The sequence below is a fragment of the Rhincodon typus genome, chromosome 39, assembly GCF_021869965.1.
Source record: "Rhincodon typus isolate 14 chromosome 39, sRhiTyp1.1, whole genome shotgun sequence".
Taxonomy (NCBI): domain Eukaryota; kingdom Metazoa; phylum Chordata; class Chondrichthyes; order Orectolobiformes; family Rhincodontidae; genus Rhincodon; species Rhincodon typus.
In genome coordinates, this window is record NC_063370.1 from 10179173 (window position 1) to 10198554 (window position 19382).

The window sequence follows — 19382 nt, forward strand, 5'->3', positions numbered from 1 at the left end:
ACAAGTGTGATGGGCCACATTGCTGCCTCCTATGCAGGGTGACTAGTGGGCTAATACACAGCACAAAGAGGAAAGCTTGAAAACGTGCGCAAGGCCGAAGCAGTAGTTAACACATTTTGAGAGGGGGAACAGGAACTCCTGACAGAATGGCGCAGGTTCCAGTAGAGCGAAGGAGGGATTGAGTCAGTATTGCAGGGGTTCTCCCAGTCATCATTCAGAAACATGCACCCCTACCCCAAAGTGATGGAACATCCCTGTGCCTTTTTAACAATCTGTAAGGTACAAGTTGGGAGTCTGATGGATGGGTGCAGCTCCAACAGAATTCCAGTTCCAACCAGGACAAAGCAGCCAGCTTCATTGGCTCCCCATCCACCATCTTCAACACTCACTGCCTCCACCTCTGGCAGACTGTAGCAGCAGTGTGTACCATCTACAATATACGCTGCAGCACCCCAGGCTCCATTAACAGCATCTTTCAAAACTGTGACCATCACCACCTAGAAGGATAAGTGCAGCAGATGTATAGCAACACCAGCATCTGAAAGTTCCCATCCAAACCCCATTCCATCTTGATTTGAGATTGTATCACCTTTCCTTCACTGTTCCTGGGCCACAATCCTGGAATTTCCTTCCTAAAAGCCCTGGGAGTATCCCTGCACCACAGACAGCAGCAATTCAAGATTTACAGTTACCTTCTTGAGGGCAGTTAGGGATGGACAATAAATGCCGCCCAAGCGAATAGCACTCATAACTTGTAAACGGATGCTTAAAAATAAAATCGATAAAATGTGGAGCTGGAGGAGCACAGCAGGTCAGACAGCATCTGAGGAGCAGGAAAGTTGACATTTTGGGTCTGGACCCTTCATCAGGACTGAGGGGTCCAAACTTGAAACATCAACTTTCCTGTTCCTCAGATGCCATCTGACCAGCTGTGCTCCTCCAGCTCCACATTTTATCGACGCTGACTTCCAGCATCTGCAGTCCTTTTTTAATCCAGTCGCTAAAAGAAATCCTTGCTTTTCTAGCCCCAGCAATCTGGACAAAACAAGAAAGTGTGGCTAGTGTTTGGGATTGTTCTCCTTTGAGCACATAAGGTTAACGGGTAGATTTAATAGAGGTGCTCGGAAAGAACAAATTGGAGTGAATAAACAGTTTCCACTGGCAGAAGGGTTGAGAGGACACAGATTGAGGGCAATTAGCTGTGGAACGCTGGGAGAGAGAAGAAAGTTTTTAAAATCATCAAGTTATAATGAACAGGAACATGTGATTTGAAAGCAGATTAAATGAAAATTGTCAAAAGGGTGCTGGATAAATTGTTAAAAAGTAAAAATTGCAGTGTTTAGGGGAAGAAAGCAGAGCAGTGCAGCATTGTTTATATTCTTTCGTGTGGGTGCTGCTGGGACCGCTGGCATTTGTTGCCATCGCTATTTGCCCTTGAACTGAGTGGCTTGTTTGGCCATTTCAGAGAGCGGTTAAGAGTCAGCCCCATTGCTGTGGGTCTGGAGTCCCATATAGGATAAGGGCGGGTGGTTGGGGAGCAGATTTCCTACACATTAGTGAACCAAATGGCTTTTTTGCAACAGTCAGTGACAGTTTCGTGATCACCTTAGAGACAAGTGGGGGCCTTGTGTTAGTGTCCTTACCTCTGACTCAGGACATCTGGTTCAGTTCCAGAGGTGTGTTTGTGACATGCTTGAGGTTAATTAAGAATATTTTACTGTGATTAGCTTTCAGATTCAGATTTTTATGAAGTAAATTTAAGTTCTACCTGCTACTGTGGCGTGATTTGAATTGGTGTCTGCAGACTATTAGCCTGGATTTCCAGTTTACTAACTTGGTGACATAACCCCCACTTGCCATTGTGCGTCTCTATCTAAACGGGACTAATTGGAAATCTACCAAAGAGCCAGGACAAGTGTGATGGGCCACATTGCTGCCTCCTACGCAGTATAGTTGTCTATGAAGTTGTCAGTGTAAAGGTTATGACCTTGCTGGCATTTGGTCAGTTCCATCCAGGCCCAAGTCAAACTGTTTCTGGTTAGACTCCTGTTCTGACCAATGCCATCTTTCTCATGTTCACTGGAAGGGAAGGTTCTGATTCTTGCCAGGTTACCCATTCTGTGACCATCTCTCGTCCTCTATTGTTTTTGCTGCCCGGGGAGTGATGGGCTGTTTGACAGTGGGTGCATCACAAGTGCGCTCCAGCATGGTTTTACAAGAGTGGCTGCAGCACAGGAGGATGTCATTTGACAGGTCAGGGCCCTACCAATGGCTGGGAGGTGACCAGGTCGAGTCTCAGCCAAGACTAACCAACGAGGCTCGTATCTGAATCAAAAATGGAAGGTTCACCTGTGCACTGGTGCAGTCAGCCTGCCTGTAATCTGTCACAAGATTCTGGGCAAGTAGGCTGCATAGATGATGTGCAGGCAGCACAATATTGCGATCAGTGTTTGCAGATGGATTGGCCTTGTGGTAGGTTTTGAATTTGCTTCTTCCCATCTGGCGGTGGCTTATGAGCATTGAACCAGAGACTGGATGCAGGGTTGCATTTTAGTGTTCAACTTTACGATGAGCAGAGAGGAAATGGAGGTTTTATACATGTTAACGATGAAGGAAATTAGCCATTTGGGAGAAAGAAGTTCCACTGAGAGATTTTGTCCATTATGCTTTCTGATTATTTAGGTGGGTGGAATTTATGGAGCTTGCTTTCTGCTACAAACTGTTGTGTGTTTATATGGACCACAGTGTTTGTCTGCATCGTGTTTAATGCTGCACCTTTCATGCAGTGCTTGATATAGTAAGCTTTGTTTGTAGTGCTTAAGCATTAAGTCCAGGAACTGCATAGGATGTGGTGACTTGTTAGAGAATGAAAACACTGCATTTCCTCTTTTTTTTCAAACGTGTGCAGAGAGCTGGAGCACCGAGAGAGCTTGACTTCTCTTCGTGCTGAAAACTCAGGCCATGTTTGTGTTCTGATAGTGTGCGTCTGCTGCAACAAATGTTCTAGCTACTGAAATGCTGAAGATTGCAGAGATCATGTTTGCACTGAGGACAGACAAACTATGGAGTTGCTTCCAGCTTTGCCAGTCACCTGAGAGAGTCTGTGGGGCTCATGGACTGCAGGCGGATGAGGTTTTTCACTAAGGAGCAGGGTCTGCAACCCTTGCAAAGGGTTGATGTTCCTTCTGCGCTCTGCAATTCTCCCTTGTCGCTCCTGATATGACTTTAGGCGTATTTGGCTTCTCGGAATTGATTTTGGTATCCCAGGAACTCAAGTGCAGGTTGATCTGAATGGTTGTACCGTCTTCTTCAGCACTGAATGGGATTGGCCACTCCATGCAGGTATTCTTAGTCTATCCGAGTTCCTCATTGTGTCATCGCCCTAGTTCAAGCGCAAAAAGGATTGCTGTGCATTGTTTAGAAGTGCTCCCTGACCTCAGGGCCTAATTAAAATGGTTCTCTGCTTCTAAAGGGAATGTTATTTTGAAGTTACTGTCTCCCCTCTTAAGTCAGCGGGTCATGGCTTCCAGAAAGTTGAGTGCAAGGTCCGAGCTGAAACACCCAGTGTAGCACTGAGGGATTCCCGCACTGTCAGGTGCTGTCTTTTCGATGAGACTTTAAACTGAGGCCTGTTCGCCCTTTCAGGAAGGTGTAAAACGTGCATTGCAAAACTATTTTGGAGAGAAGCAGGAAATTGTATCCTGGTGTCCATCCGTTCCTCGATTGACATTATTTTAGAAGGATTGCCTATTAACACAATACTGATTGAGGGAGCTTGCTGTGTGCACATTGGCAGCTGTGCTTTCTGGGTTCCAGCACTGGCTACTCTTCTTTGGCAGTAAAGCAGTTTGAATGCCGAAGATTGTGGAAGGTCTGTGTAAATAAAGTTTGCCCTTTTACTACTTTCCACCTGTTCTCATCCTGTCATGGGTCACGTGGAGCAAGTGGCCACTTGCTGCCACTGCGGGATTTCTCGCTGAGCAGATTGGGTCCAGTTGTGATGTGATGCAATTGTCACAGGTCCGTTGTGAGGAGCAGGGTACTTGTCTAAGTTTTGGGGGATTACTTATCTTGATGATTTGTTACTGTCCTGAAAAGGAATCACAAAATGATGTGATCCTTTCAGAGAAAGTGAATTCTGAAAGTACATCCTGAAAGCAGCGTACTGTTTTTCACTGGAGTTTCAATCTTATTATACTCATTGCTAGCAGCGGAACCAGGTCTGTCCTGTGGACCCATTTTCCAGATGAAGTTTCTATCTCTGTTCTGGGAGCGCTGGACTCACTGCTTGTTCCAAATGATCCTGAGTAGGTGCTGGCAGGCCAACTGTCATTATGCATGAGGCATTTGGTCCAGAAGCAGCAGCAAGTGACCATTTACTATTCTGGTAACAATCCACAAATTAATTACCATTCACCATGTTGTTAATCGAGTAAAGGAGTTGGGGTGTCATGTTGCGACTACAGGATATTGGTCAGCTACTTTTGGAATACTGCTTTCAGTTCTGGTATCCCTGCTAAAGGAAAGATATATTGTTAAATTTGAAACGGTGCAGAAAAGATTTGCAAGGATGTTGGAGGGTTTGAGCTATTGGGAGAGGCTGAATAGTTTTAGGCTTTTTCCCTGGAGAGTTGGAAGCAGAGGGGTGACCTTATAGAGGTTTAATAAAATCACGAGGGGCATGGATAGGGTGAATAGCCAAGATCTTTTTCCCACGGTAGAGGAGCCCAAAACTAGAGGGGCATAGGTTTAAGGTGAGAGGGGAAAAATTTCAAAGGGACCCGAGGGGCAACCTTTTTACACGGAGGGTGGTAGGTGTATGGAATAAGCTGCCAGAGGAAGTGGTGGAGGCTGGTACAATTACAACATGTAAAAGGCATCTCGATGAGTACATGAATAGGAAGGGTTTAGCGGGTTTGGGACAAATGCTGAGAAATGGGACTAGATTAATTTAGGATATCTGGTCGACATGGACAAGTTGGACCGAAGGGTTTGTTTCCGTTCTGTACAGCTCTATGACTGTGTTGAGCACAAATGGAGATTGGGGCAGAAGTCCCAAGCCTCCATTTTAAAAAAAAGTATTTTGACTTCTTGCCACAATGGGATTGTAATTCATATTCACTTATTTCAAGTTGTATCTGTTAAGAGTTTTCAACCACACACTGAAGTCGTTGATTAAAATTGGTAAGTGCTAAAGAACCAGCTCATTGATTGAAAGGTTGGGATTGTTACTGAGGCACACTGCAGTCCACTGTGTGGGCCTTTGTTCAATCTGGCCTCACTGAACAATTTTAAAAAAAAAAAAAAAAAAAAAATTCTTGCAAGTCTGGCTGGCAAATACAGTATTTGTTGTCCATCTTTAATTGTTCTCAAATTTAGGCTGTTTCTAATGAAAATTAAAAGTCAACCACATCACTGTGAGCCTGGAATCACATGTAGGCCAGATCAGGTAACGACAGCAGATTGCTGTCCCTAAAGGGCATTTGCAAACCCGATGAGCTTTTGTGACATTAGGTGGTTGCTGTCGTGTTCGCCATTACCCAGACAAGCATTCACTTCCAGATTTTTATTCGTTGAATTTAAATTCCACCAACTGCCCTTTCGGGATTTATCCAGTGTTCCCTAGACCATTAGCCTGGGCTTGTGGCTAACATAACTACCATCCCCTGCAAGATCTGCATGCATCATTCAGTACTCTTTCCTTACCCATTTCCCCCCCCCCCCCCCCCCCCCCCACCAAACCATCACCCCGCAGCCAGATTGTGAAGGTGGTACATTCAATTCCACAGTATAGACTCCAAGCATGCAGCTTGAGGTGTTGAACTCGGCCTCCCTCAGGCAGATACATAGCAATGATTATAACAGTTTTTTTGATGAAAGTCCCCTTCTTTACAAGTCGGTCAGTATTCCTTCTAAACAACCATGCTACATTCTGGGTCTGGATGAGATGATCTGAGGGTCAGTGTGCACTTGTTGGGCCGAAGGGCCTGTTTCCACACAGTAGGGTTTCTATGATCAATGATCTATGATTCTAATAGCAAGGGAAATTTTAGACTCCTGAGGACTAAAATATATTTCTTCCTTCTGTTTGCCACCACTACCATTTCACCCAAAAACCTGGGGATAGAGGAAGGTGGGATTGCTCACGCACTGTCATCAATCATGACTAAGTTCTGAAAATTGCTTCCTAAACCCTTCCATCTGTTTTCCTCCTCTTTTTCCTTATAACTTAACCTCTTTGATCATCTTTCTGAATGTCTGTGTCTCTCATAGTCCACTGTTTTCTTTAGGATGCTCCTGTGGAGATGTGAAACCTTTTTTTTCGCTACTTGGGACACACAATAAAGACAGGTTGTTCTTGTCTAAATTCCCTCTGCTAATTGTGAAATATTTTTCCACAAAAGCCTAGCAGTGCTACCTTATTTCAGGGGCCCCAGTTTGCACACCGCTGGTATGAAAGATCCTGCAACACTGTTTTAAATAAGAGCTGGAGATGTTCTGATTTGTATTGAAGTCAATGTTTATCCTTCAATCCACATTGGTTTTTCTTTGGCGGGGGGGACAGAAGTGCTGATCATCTGATGATCTTGTTGCTTTTATTGCTGATCTCACTGCTGCGAGCATATCAAGTACTCTGGTGCCTGCAGCACACCAATAACTACACGTCAAAAGTGCTCTATTCGGCTTGGACATGCCCCCGAAAGGCGCTACAGAAATGCAAGTGTTATTGTCCTGTTCGAAAGCAATGCAGTCTGAATTGTTGCATTTTGAATTTCAGCTGGAAGCTTTGTGGTTGAATTCTGAGTAAGAAGAACAAGTCACAGTGAAAGAATGAGTCATTGACGAAGCAGAGAAAGGTGTTTGCATTTTTAGCATCATGTTAATGCATTCAGCATGAAGATCACAACCGCGTTTTCCAAATCCTCAACTTGCTTATTGTGAATTTACGTGCAGGGGGCCAAATTAACCCTGAAGTCTACTTGATCAAACCAAAATAATTCCACCCTGTGGAAATTGTCAGTGCAGTTGTCCATATAAGCAGCAACTTGTTCAGAGTTGTTGCTAACCCATAACAATGGAATCATTATGTTTAGGTTAATGTACTGAAATGTTGTGGTGATAATTATGTCATCACCATTAAATACAGTAATTTGCCCCCCTTGAGCATATATTGTAGCAAATTTAGAAGTTGACCCTGACAGAACGCCTCAGGGGAGTCTGAGACGAGGGGAAGGATCAATACTTTAAAATGAATACTATGAAATGGAAGTACCGGCAGCTTCTTCCATGAATAGGGCTGTTAGAGCAGTGGTAAATCCCTTCCTTCTTTCTTACTGGATTCATCCTCATGCCCCTCCACCTCCTTCCATTTCCACCCTGTACCCTTCACTAACAACCTGGACAGGATAGAGCAAGTCAGAGATTTAGCAAATCTGTCACAAATTGCCCACTCGTAGGTAATCGGGCAAGTGACCCGATGGACAAGAAAGGTAATTGTACATTTTATACACCAGCTTTCACTACATTGGGAACAAATTAGTGGACAGCAAGCTCCCATGTACACCAAAGGGCCGAATGACATCATCTTGGGCTGTAAGCTGTGGATCAGTGAGCATTTTCACTTTAATTGGGCTCAGTTTTAATTCATGCTGCCTTTGCTAACCCTCTGAGTGAAACCTCATACGGTGATGCTGTTCCATCACGTGCCAGTGCACGGAAGCACATCCCTTGCATTTTTAAATATGGAACTTCAAGGCAGTGTGTGATAAGTGGCCTGGATCAGTCTAGGTCCCAGCCACCTCTGTGTCTGCATATCTCTAAGCAGAGCATTATCTTCCTTCTGCTCTGTCAAAAACCTCAAGCTATTCAGTGACCTGTCTGAGCTCACTGCTAATGCTGGTTCTTGCATTTAAATTCTGGTTTGGGGCCCTGGAGCCTGGATCTTCTACTCGCCAGCATTCAGGGAGTGTCAAGAGGATGAGAGCTAGGGATCAGTACTGAGGAGGCTTGGCATAACAACTAGCAGCCTCTCTCGGCCAGCTTGCAGCAGTCACCCAGTTTATCACAAAGGTCTCTGATCCCCTCTTGTACCTTCCTCTCTCATTCAGCCCCTTGACTGAAGGTGGCAGCATTCTCACAGTTTTGAGGATCTGGGAAAGAGGGAACGTGTGAACACGACCATCAAACGCAAGAACCGTCGAATACTTGGAACTTCGAGACTAGCAGAAAGGTGACCAAATTATTGATGCAAAAGATAATCTCTGAACATTAAAACAGCATGGTTTGAAGTCTCAGGATGCCTCATTGTAGCTAACGGCCAATCAGATGTTGCCACTGTAGTGTAGGAAATGCAACAGCAGACCACTTGCACATTAACAAGATCCCATAACCAGCAATGTAGTGATGACCTGATCTTTCGTTTATATGTGATATTGGACAGAATGGTGTGCGGAGAGGTGCTGGGCCAGGACTCCTCAGCTGCTCTTTGAAGTAGGTGTCATGGGATCTTTGACAGTCCCCTCATGCAGATGTTGTGTGTTTTTTTTTGGCGCTTGTGATGAGTGCTGTCCATTCTTCCTCCATATCTGTAGACTGCTGATCATTCTCTGGTTACAGTTCCCAAGTGACCTGTGCTGTAATTTATTTTGTAACAAAACCTTTCAGCAATTGAGGCTAGGCCTTTCACAGAGTTTCAGGGCTCCAGTCTAGAAGCTGGCGGCTGTGTGCAGGGTCCCACTGAGACTGGGCTGTCCCAGCGCAGTTATTGTGAGCTCCCCTACATTGGCAATCTCGAGGCGACCACGGCTATGGAAAATGGGGCAATCTTAATGTCTTGTGGTGGTCGGTGTTGGGGGAGGAGAATGGGGGTGGGGAGGGGGGTATTTTCCAGTGTTATCACTTTACTGCCTGTGGTTTATTATCCATTTTTACCCCACCTTTCTTGAGAGAGAACCTGCCTGCAGGCTGAGTGAGAGAGAAGTGTTCACTTATAGTTACAGCTCATCATGTCATGGGACAGGAAACAAAACAGAGGAAGGGTCACCAGACCTGAAACGTTAACTCTGTTTTTTTCCTTCACTGATGCTGCCAGACCTGCTGGGCTTTTCCAGCAATTTCTGTTTTGTCTCCTAATTTACAGCATCCGCAGTTCTTTCATTTTTTTATGTCATAGGACAGGCTTCTTGAGCCAGTCGGCCTCAGTTCTCTTTGTTGCTGTGTATCCCAGTAACGGCTCCCTCTAAGTTTCATGCATTCCTGGTCTTGCGATGACCACAAGAGCCACTCGTAAGTCGTAACCCCTAAAATACCATGAGTGTCTGTGCAAAGGAAATCTTTGCATCACCCTGCACTGAAATGAACAGCGAGAGGTCACTGTTCTCTGGGCTTTGCCTTTGGGGTCGAGGTCAAAGCTCAGACCTGGACTCATCTTCCCTGCAAGTTGATGTTTAAAATACTCGGTTGAATATTTCTCACCACTGGGAAAATGTTGGGTGCTGAACTCAGTTCTGTTTGCAATGAGGCGTATGTGTTTGTGAGGGTCTGTGTGCACACGCTGTCCTCTACTAACTGTTGATGTTCCTCAGTCCACTAACACTTTCAACTTTCTCTTCCAACAGGTTCCGTGCTGTATTTGAGAAGAGGGGCGCGTTGCTAAGGATCCTGTCGTTGGGGTCAGGCTGGTGCCTCTCCAGTGTCTTTAAGTGAAGCTGGGTTTTCCTCGGAATATTTTGGTACCAATATGAATGAAGTGTCAGTTGTCAAGGAGGGATGGCTTCAGAAAAGAGGTGAGTGTGTTGGGGTGCCACCACATATTTACACAGTCAAATTCTTGTCTCATGACACCTCAGCTCCCAAGTTGGCATCTCTGATCCTTCCCCCTCCAATCCCCAAGCCCCCAAATACAAATGCTCTGCCTGTGATGCTAAATGTAGATTCAGCTGACGCCTGCTTACAAAATGCAGTATTCTGTACGAAACCTGCACCCACGTCCCTGTCAGCATTAAAACCTTCAGCCTTTATGATTTACAACTGGGTCTCAAGCTGTAACGAGGACCACAAGGTCCAGGATTAAAACAAAGTTAAGTCCTTACTGGTGCACGGCATTATCATTGTAACAGTCTTGGTGTATGTAGAATGTTGACAGCTACAATTGTGTTTTTGAACATTGGCAATTTTCAAATGAATGAAACTAGTGCCGAAGTTGCAGAACAAAATACCAATGTTGCCAATCTGGAATGATAATCAAAGAACTGGCTATGGTCATTCCCACAGTTAGTTGAATTATTAATTGCTAGCATTTTGGATTTACTGGTCCCACCCCATCCTGGTGCATGCAGGATATTGCAATTTTTACTGCAATAACTATCCTTAAGAAGTTAAGGTTTCTTGAATGGCACCTTCCAAATCTCTGTCATCTAGCACCTAGAAATATAAAAGCAGCTGATGCTTTTGCAAATCATTTTAATTTTGAGCACCTTTAGGCAGGTCTCCTCTTGCTCTGTGTACTAATGACCGTCCTCCTCAGTAAATTTTCATATCACTGGTATCACCTGATTGCCGTCTGCTTGCTTTTGACTTCCTTTCTAAAAGAGTGTGTGCCCGGTGCGCCTACGTTAAATATTTTAGTTGCTTTCATAGCAGTGGTTTTATATCAGGTTCTCAATAAAACTGCAATGCGGTACTTATATTTTTCGAAACCGCTTGATCAGCTTGCCATTTTGCTTTAACAGGAACTTCTCTTAAAGTTCTCTGCTCCTTGGTATTTTTTTGAGAACTCTGAACTCCTGGTTTCCTTTACCCCATCAATGGTGATCATTGATTTTAGCTATCCATGTGCTAAAGCTCTGGAATTCTCTCCCTAAACCTCTCCACCTCTCTTTCTTCCTTTTGAGATGCTCCTTAAAACCTACCTTTTTGACCAAACCTGGAGGCATTGGCCCTAATATCTTTTTGTGTGGCTCGGTATCAGATTATGTGGGAAAGCCTTAATGAAGCACCTTGGGATGTTACACCTTGACGGTTCTCGATAAAGGTGTACGCTGGTTTTTATGGTATCTCCTCTGGTTCTATGCACACCATTTAATTCCCCGCTATAACTTTAAACATTGAGTTGGAGGTTATGGAGGTAGACTGGTGGAAGTGAGTGTACAGAGCGAAGTGAGGATCAGTTTATTTCCCTTCTTATTCTGTGATGGATCGTGGGTGTTGATTAAGGTGAGGCCAGCATTGATGGGCCATTCCTAATTGTGTCTTGAACTGAGTGGCTTACTAGGCCATTTCAGAAGGCAGTTAAGAGCCAACTACATTGGATCTGGAATCACATAGACCAGACCATAAAGATGCCATAATATAAGGATAGCAGATTTCCTTACCTAAAGGACATTAGTGAAGTGATCAATTTTACAGTTATCACTGATAATTTTATAGTCACCATTGCTGAGACTGCTAATGTCCATTGTGCCCTGCCAACAGGTGTGTGTGAACTACAAGATCTAAATATCATTAATATTTGAGTCGCACTGATTTGGTTGATTGGGACCATTGCAGTGCTCCTAGTCTGACTGGCTGTGTAGCAAAGCTGTCCACAGCCTTCCAGTTTTTGCTCCCTGTTTACTCCAGCCCAGAGCGGTGTGTTCCTCCCCATCCCCTTTCTCAGTAGACCCCAGACGTAAGCTCCTTTATCCCTCCTAAATAAGGGTGCCATACAACACTCCAACCGAGACCAGACCGGTGATTTATAAAGGTCTAGTAAAGCTTTCTTCTGCAGTCTAATTCATTCTTATAAAGCCCTTACTTTTGTATTGTATGAGATGTAATCTTAAATAAAGATACCAAAATGTATTAAACCTCTCCTTCAGTCCTCTCTCCTGAGGCTGCCCACCCTGTCCAAATCCTGAATGGCCTTACACCTTCTCTGACTTAGAATAGCACAGAGCAGAGAAGATATTGGATGGCAGCAATGATGTTGACTTTGCTGGCTAACCTCTTGGTTTGTCAGTTATTTCAGACAGGTTCATTAGCTGTGCTCCATGAATGGCAACTGTTCATTCTCTGTACCTACCTGTCTCCTAAGGAGAAAAAAAAGTCAATCTTGATCTTACAAGGGATGCTAGAAGATGTCGCTCTTTCATTCAGTCGGAGCTTCTGGACCAGTCGTAGACAATGGGCAGGTTGTTCAGATGGTTTGCCAAAATGATTTCTTCTCTCTTAAGCAGACATTACCCATAATCTGGTGGTGCCCTGTGCGCCAACTCCTTTTTCAGCTGTGTGAGGGCTGGCGTGCAGTAGAACCTATGTACGTCTTTAAGTGCCATTTGCCCCGGGCCCACAGCAGCATGGCTATTTGACCCTGTGGCGTGAAAGCTGACATAACCTTGCTTGCCTCTTTCCCATTTGCAGGTGAATACATTAAAACCTGGAGGCCAAGATACTTCCTCTTGAAATCGGATGGTTCTTTTATTGGCTATAAGGAGAAGCCTGAGAGCGCAGATCACTGTTTACCACCATTAAACAACTTCTCTGTAGCAGGTAAGTCTTTCTGGACAGTGACGACATTAGTTGAGGAGTCCACCTCTAATACACAACTTCCCCTTCCAAGTCATACAACATCCTAATGTGGTAACATATGTTGTTCCTCTGTGGTTGCTGGACCAAAATCTTGCAACTCCCTGCATTAACAGAGTTGTGCAAGTAACTCGTCAAAGATTTTTCTTCCTGGCAGGATCCCCCCAAACATGTAACGTCTGTTGCCTGGGTGGGCAAAGAACTGACATCACCTCCAAAGCTCCACTCGAAGCCCCAGATCATCCGGACTTCCCAGAGAGTGGTGGGGAGGTGGACTGGCAGGGTCCCTGAATTTTCCTTTAAGGTAGAGGTAGACAGGAGCTTGTATGACAAGGACAGTCAAATGATGTCCAGGGTAGGTAGAAACGTGAAGTTGAGACTGCAGTTAGGTCAGCTGTGATCTTATTGAATGCCCTCTGCCTGCTCCAAAATTGACTTTAATAATAGTCGTCCATTAACCTGGTTCAAAATCCAAGAACTTCCTCTGTTTTACAGTACTGAGAGCACCTGAAACAGCACATTGCAGTGGTCCAAGAATTTGACTCACCAACACTCTGTCAAGTGGGGCTAAGGATGTCCCACAGATACTGCCGTTGCTAGTAATGTTTGCACCTATGCCCTGACTATAATGTTTTCTGAAATGACTCCTGCTCCTATATTGGGTGGAATTCCATTGACTACTGCAGGGATTTTGTCAATAGTAATCACAAATTGAAATGTCTTGAACAAACCATGTTGTTGTCTTTTGAACATGAGGGAAGTGTCAATAAAGTTTCTCAGTGCTCTTCTGCCATTTCTTCTACTGTTGGGGGCCAAATATGTTGTAGGGAACAAAAATCTTCTAGAGATGCTGAGAATTGGGTTCACCTCGCAGGCAAAACACCAGTTTCTTGCCAGAAATCATACTTTTGAGAAACATTGACAATGGAGGTAGCTTTTGCCTAATTCTGCATCTGCTTACTCTTTTGATATTACAAGCAGACTGATAAACAAAAGTCAAAGCTATACAGTAAGAAGTGATTCAATCAAACCAGTAGTTTCAGGCAGGTGACTGGGGCTTCAGTTGGACACACTTGGCTAAGTTGATGATTTTGATGTTCTTTTGTGAGAAAGCATTGTTTGGCAATAGATATCTGCGGAAACATTTGCACTAAGTCGAACGGTAATGTGTTTTGATGGTCTCCTTTGTTCAGAACTGGCTGAAGTAGAGATCTTGTCTCTAGTCCTTTGTGTTGGCTTAGCTGGAATGCTCATATAATGCAAGGTGGCTCAGTGGCTAGCACTGCTGCCTCACAGTGCCAAGGACCTGGGTTCAATTCCAGCCCCTGGAGACTGTCCGGTTGGAGTTTGCATGATCTCCCCATGTCGGCATGGGATTCCTCCCACAATCCATAGATGTGTAGCTTAAGTGGATTGGCTGTGTTAAATTGCTCTGTAGTATCTAGGGTTGTGCAGGCTAGGTGGGTTACCGTGGGAAATGCAGGGTTACAGGGATAGGGTGGGGTGCTTTTCGGAGGGCCAGTGTGGACTTGATGGGCTGAGTCGCCTGCTTCCGTACTGTAGGGATTCTATGAAAGAGTGTCACATTGCAAGAGGATGGCATAAGCTTTTCTCCTCTGGTTACTGTTGGCCGGGACTTTGTAGGAATTGTGGTCAATTGGCATTGTGTTGGCATCCATGTTGTTAGTCCAGCAAATTATTCATTTTGAAGAAAAATTATGCAAGAGAACATAGTATTAAGCAAAACAATTTCTCATCCTCTTCACTGGGCATTAGCAATCTCCAATTCTTTCAATAAGCGAATGGCCAAGTAATTAAATGTTGCAGGATGGATAGCGAATGCAGTTAAAAAGCAAACTATATCTTTGACTTATTAATAGTGACGCAGAGTACAAGAGTAAGGAGGTTATGCTAAATCATGAATATGACACTGGTTAGACTGAGCTGGAGCATAATGTACAAATCTAGATGCTGCACTTTAAGATGGATATAAACACTTTGGCACGCATGCAGGAGAATGTTCCAGGATCAAGAAACTTCAGCTATGAAAATGGACTGGAGAAGTTTGGTACTGTTCTCCTTGGACAGGAGAAGGCAAAGAGGAGATTTGATAGAAGGTTTTAAAACCATGAGCAGTCTGGACAGAGTACGCAGGCAGAAACTCCTCCTAGTCATAAAAAGATTGAGAATCAGAGGGCACTGTTTTTAAAGTCATTTGCAAAAGCAGTAAATGCAGTGTGACAAAAGCCTTTTCACACAGCGAGCAGTTAAATGTCTGGAATGCACAGCCTGGAAGTGGTGGAGGCAGATTCACTTCAGGAATTCAAAAGGACATTGGGCGATTGTCTCTATTCAAATAATGTGTGGTGTCCCAGGGAAAAGGCCGGGGAAAACACCAAGACATAATACCCATTCGGAAGGCCAGGTTGAGCCGATGGATTTCTTTTACAATACACAATTCTGCGCTTCAGCAAACGACAGCAGATAAATAAATGCACCATCCTGTGTTGCATTGAATCACTCTGGGCAAGGAACTTGCTAAGGGTTTTAATGAGCAGTTACCAGGAAGACCAAAAGGTTAGGACTCTTTTCCAAGAGACACCTTCAAAATTATGAAGGAATTTGATAAAGGAAATATAGAGAAAATGTTTCCACTTCCAACACAAGTCCTGTTCTGAGGAAGGGTCACTCGACCTGAAATGTTAACTCTGATTTCTGTCCACAGATACTGCCAGACCTACTGAGTTTTTCCAGCAATTTCTGTTTTCATTTCTGATTTGCAGCATCCGCAGTTCTTTTGGTTTTTATGTAGATGTTTCCACTTGTTGGGTGAAACTAGCCGTCGTTGTGTTATAATGGTACTACTGAACAGCATGAAACCTGGATTGATAGATTTGTTTTGGGATACTTAGTTAACGTGGTTGTTAGTCATTGAGATATTTCACGCAAGGCTGCCGTTTTATTATACAAACTAAGAAAACAAAAGTTATCAAAACATAGATGCCATTTAGAAAGATTTTAAAGCACACAGCAAAACATAGTTTTGACCTGTATCCCAACACTAGCCATAAGAAACAAATCCAGAGAAATTGCACCTCTATCTTGATTCTTAGTTTCTACTTAACAGATTCATCGCAGTTTCTTTTCTGTGCACCATGGAGATCTTTTGATGAGTCATTTCCAAGACTGCTGACGTGAACTTTTCACAAACCTGAGAGCCTCCACTTAATCATTTCTAATAACTTGCAGATCTCTAACAAACCCTTCTATCTGAAAGCTTTATAAACCAAACCTTCTGTTGAATGAAGCTGGGGAAGTGATTGCTGGGCCCCTTGCTGAGATATTTGTATCATCAATAGCCATAGGTGAGGTGCCAGAATACTGGAGGGTGGCTAACGTGGAGCCATTACTTTTAAGAAAAATGGTAAGGAAAAACCAGGGAGCTATAGTCCAGTGAGCCTGACATCGGTGGTGGGCAAGTTGTTGGATGGGAGCTGAGGCACAGGATTTACATGTATTTGGAAAGGCAAGGACTGATTAGGGATAGACAACACGTCTTTGTGCGTGGGAAATCGTGTCTCACTAATTTGGTTGAGTTTTTTGAAGAAGTTACGAAGAGGATTGATGAAGGCAGGGCAGTGGACATGATTGACAAGGTTCCTCATGGTTAACAAGGTTAGATCACATGGAATACAGGGAGATCAAACCATTTGCATACATAACTGGCTCGAAGGCAGGAGATAGAGGTGGTGGAGGGTTGCTTTTCAGACTGGAGGCCTGTGACCAGCAGTGTGCCACAAGGATCAGTGCTGGGCCCAATGCTTTTTGTCATTTATATAAATTATTTAAATGTGAACATCAGAGGTATGGTTAGTAAGTTTGCAGATGATACCAAAATTGGTGGTGTAGTGGACAGCGAAGAAGGTTACCTCAGAGTAGAAAAGGACCTTGATCAAATGGAGTCTAATTTAAATAAATGTGAGGTGCTGCATTTTGGAAAAACAAATCAGGGCAGAACTTATACACATAAGGTCCTGGGAAGAGTTGCTGAACAAAGAGACTTTGGAGTCCAGGTTCTTAGTTCCTTGAAAGTGAAGTCACAGGTAGATAGGATAGTGAAGAAGGTGTTTGGTACACTTGCCTTTATTGGTCAGTGCATTGAGTATAGGAGTTGGGAGGTCATGTTGCAGCTGTACAGGACGTTGGTTAGCCCACTTTTGGAATACTGTGTTCAGTTCTGATCGCCCTGCTTTAAGAAGGATGTCGTGAAACTTGAACTGGTTCAGAAAAGATTTACAAGGAAGTTGCCAGGGTTTGGAGGGTTTGAGCTACAGGGAGAGGCTGAATAGGTTGGGGCTATTTTCCCTGGAGTCTGCGGGGTGACCTTACAGAGGTTTATAAAATCATGAGGGGTATCAATAGGGTGAACAGGCAAGGTGTTTTCTCTGGGGTTTGGGAGCCCAAACTAGAGGGCATTGGTTTACGGTAAGAGGGGAAAGACTTACTTAAAAGGGACCAAAGAGGCAATTTTTTCCGCAGAGGGTGATGTGTGTATGGAAAGAGCTGCCAGAGGAAGTGGTGGAGTCCGGTACAATTACAACATTTAAAGGGCATCTGGACGGGTATATGCATAGGAAGAGTTTAGAGACATATGGGCCAAATGCTGACAAATGGGACTAGATTAATTTTGGATATCTGGTCGGCACAGATGAGTTGAACTGAAAGGTCTGTTTCTGTGCTGTACAGCTCTACGACTGCGTGACTGTAAGTAGACTCCCCGAACTGCACAAACTCCTGGGAGAGAAATTAAACTTGCTTCTGAACTCAACTTTGGTGTTTTCTGAACTGAAAGCAAAGCTAATGACCTGCAAATGTATGTCCTACCAGTCATAAATTCAGCACTATAAACCTTTATTATTAAAATTGCAGGGGTCTATAGTCTCTGGATTTAGGTCACTGTTCCAAAAGGGTTCTCTGACCTTTTCATGGCGGTAACCAACACCCATTTTTTCTCTATTTTGTAATCCAAATTCCAGGAATGATATTAATATCTAGGAATTATACACCTTTCATTCTTGTCAATATAAGCTAGTTGCTCATAAATCCAATAGGGAATTCAGACAAAATTCTTGACGTAGAATTGTGAGGTAGTTGGGAGAAATAGCTTACACAAGGGGTCAACTTACAAGCTCTCATGCTTACGGTCATGATCCTATACATGGTTTTAATTTTTAAAGACCTGGCACATGAGCATTTCCAGCATTTATGAATGGTTATTTTATATTGTACTGCATTGTGGTCCAACTTGCGAACAAAAATAATTGTAAACAAACCCCTGAATGGATCCCAGTCACAAGCTGAAGGGGAAGTAGAACCTCTCCTGATGTGGGCATTGCTGGCAAGGCCAGCGTTTGTTGGCCATCCCTAATTGCCCTTGAACTGAGTGGCTTGCTTGGCCATTACAGACTGTGGATCTGGAGTTTTCCTTCTCGAAAGAGCACTAGTGAATCAGCTGGGTTTTTACAACAATTGACGGTTGTTGCCATGGGTCACCATCCCCGAGGCTAGCTTTATCTTCTGGAATTGTGACTTGAATTAAAATTTCACCTGCTGGGATTTGAACAGCCTGCGTTTCTGGGATGGTAATCCAGTTCTATTACCATTATGTCACTGTCTGCTCCATTATGGGGGAGACACAAACAGGAAAATGCACTATTGGAGTGACATGATCATACCGATCACAAAGACCAGTATAGGCTAGTTGGGCCGATTGGCCTGTTTCTGAATATTACATTCTTTGGAATATTTAACCTTCCTGCAGACCGGTAACTTCTTGCTGTTTCTCTGTTCAAATAGAATGCCAGCTAATGAAGACTGAAAGGCCAAGACCCAACACGTTCATCATTCGGTGCTTGCAGTGGACGACAGTAATTGAGAGGACCTTCCATGTTGACACACCAGATGAACGGTGAGGCCAGGGATGGGAAGATGAATTGGGGGAGCATATTTCAATATTCTGTTTGACGGTGCGCAATTTGCTATCTGTCGTGTCTATTGGCTGCTCCTTTCGGACAGGACAGTATCATTGTGATAAAGTCACTGGACTCACAATTCAGAGGTCCGGGGACATCCGTTCAAATCCCAACACAGCAGCTGGGGAAATGTAAAATTCAGTTGAAATGTAGGTCTGTGACAAAATGCTGCTGTCATTAATCATAAAGAAACCACCAGATTGTTGCAAAAAAGTCATCAGGTTCACTTATGTCCTTTGGGGACATGTGACTCCAGACCCACAGCAATGTCATTGGCTCTGAATTAGCAAGATACTCCGTGGCTCAGCAGCATTTGCTCAAAGTCATTTTCATGAAGTTTTGACATGGAGCGATCCATGGGATTAGGAGGAGGCGCTCTGGCCTGTCGAGCTAGTTTTGCCATTGAGTTGGATCATGGCACGTGTCTTGCTCCTGTTAGCTGCCTTGTTTCCATGTTCTTTCACACTTTTTTCACCAAACAAAACTGAACAATCTCAGTTTTTGACCTTTTTTAAATGGACCACCCCCCATCTGTAAGAACATAACAAATAGAAGCAGGAGAAGGCCATCAGGCCCCTCCAGCATGCTGTGCCATTCAATAAGGTTAAGGCTGATCTTTTTGTGCTCTAAGAGCCACTTACCCACTTGCTCACCGTAACCCTTCATTCCCTTACTGTTCAAAAATCGATCTGTCTTTGCCTTAAAAACATTCAAGGAGGAAGCCTCAACTGCTTCACTGGGCAGGGAATTCCACAGATTCACAACCCTTTGGGTGAAGAAGTTCCT

The 19382-nt window shown here is 44.0% G+C and overlaps 1 protein-coding gene across 8 annotated transcripts in view; it reads left to right on the forward strand.

Moving 5' to 3' along the window:
* Nucleotides 1-19382, forward strand: part of LOC109931632 (RAC-beta serine/threonine-protein kinase) — a 64154-nt gene that overhangs the window by 15589 nt on the left and 29183 nt on the right. For 3 of the 8 annotated variants that reach the window (XM_048618262.1, XM_048618257.1, XM_048618258.1), the window contains exons 3-7: nt 6779-6857; nt 8109-8230; nt 9618-9785; nt 12400-12528; nt 18421-18532. In XM_048618262.1, the coding sequence (XP_048474219.1) occupies nt 9740-9785; nt 12400-12528; nt 18421-18532 (287 nt within the window). In that variant the 5' untranslated portion in view covers nt 6779-6857; nt 8109-8230; nt 9618-9739. Of the gene's footprint in view, nt 1-3003; nt 3343-6778; nt 6858-8108; nt 8231-9617; nt 9786-12399; nt 12529-18420; nt 18533-19382 lie in introns of those variants that run through there. The other 5 variants (XM_020530879.2, XM_020530878.2, XM_048618260.1 and 2 more) reach the window with 3 other exon arrangements.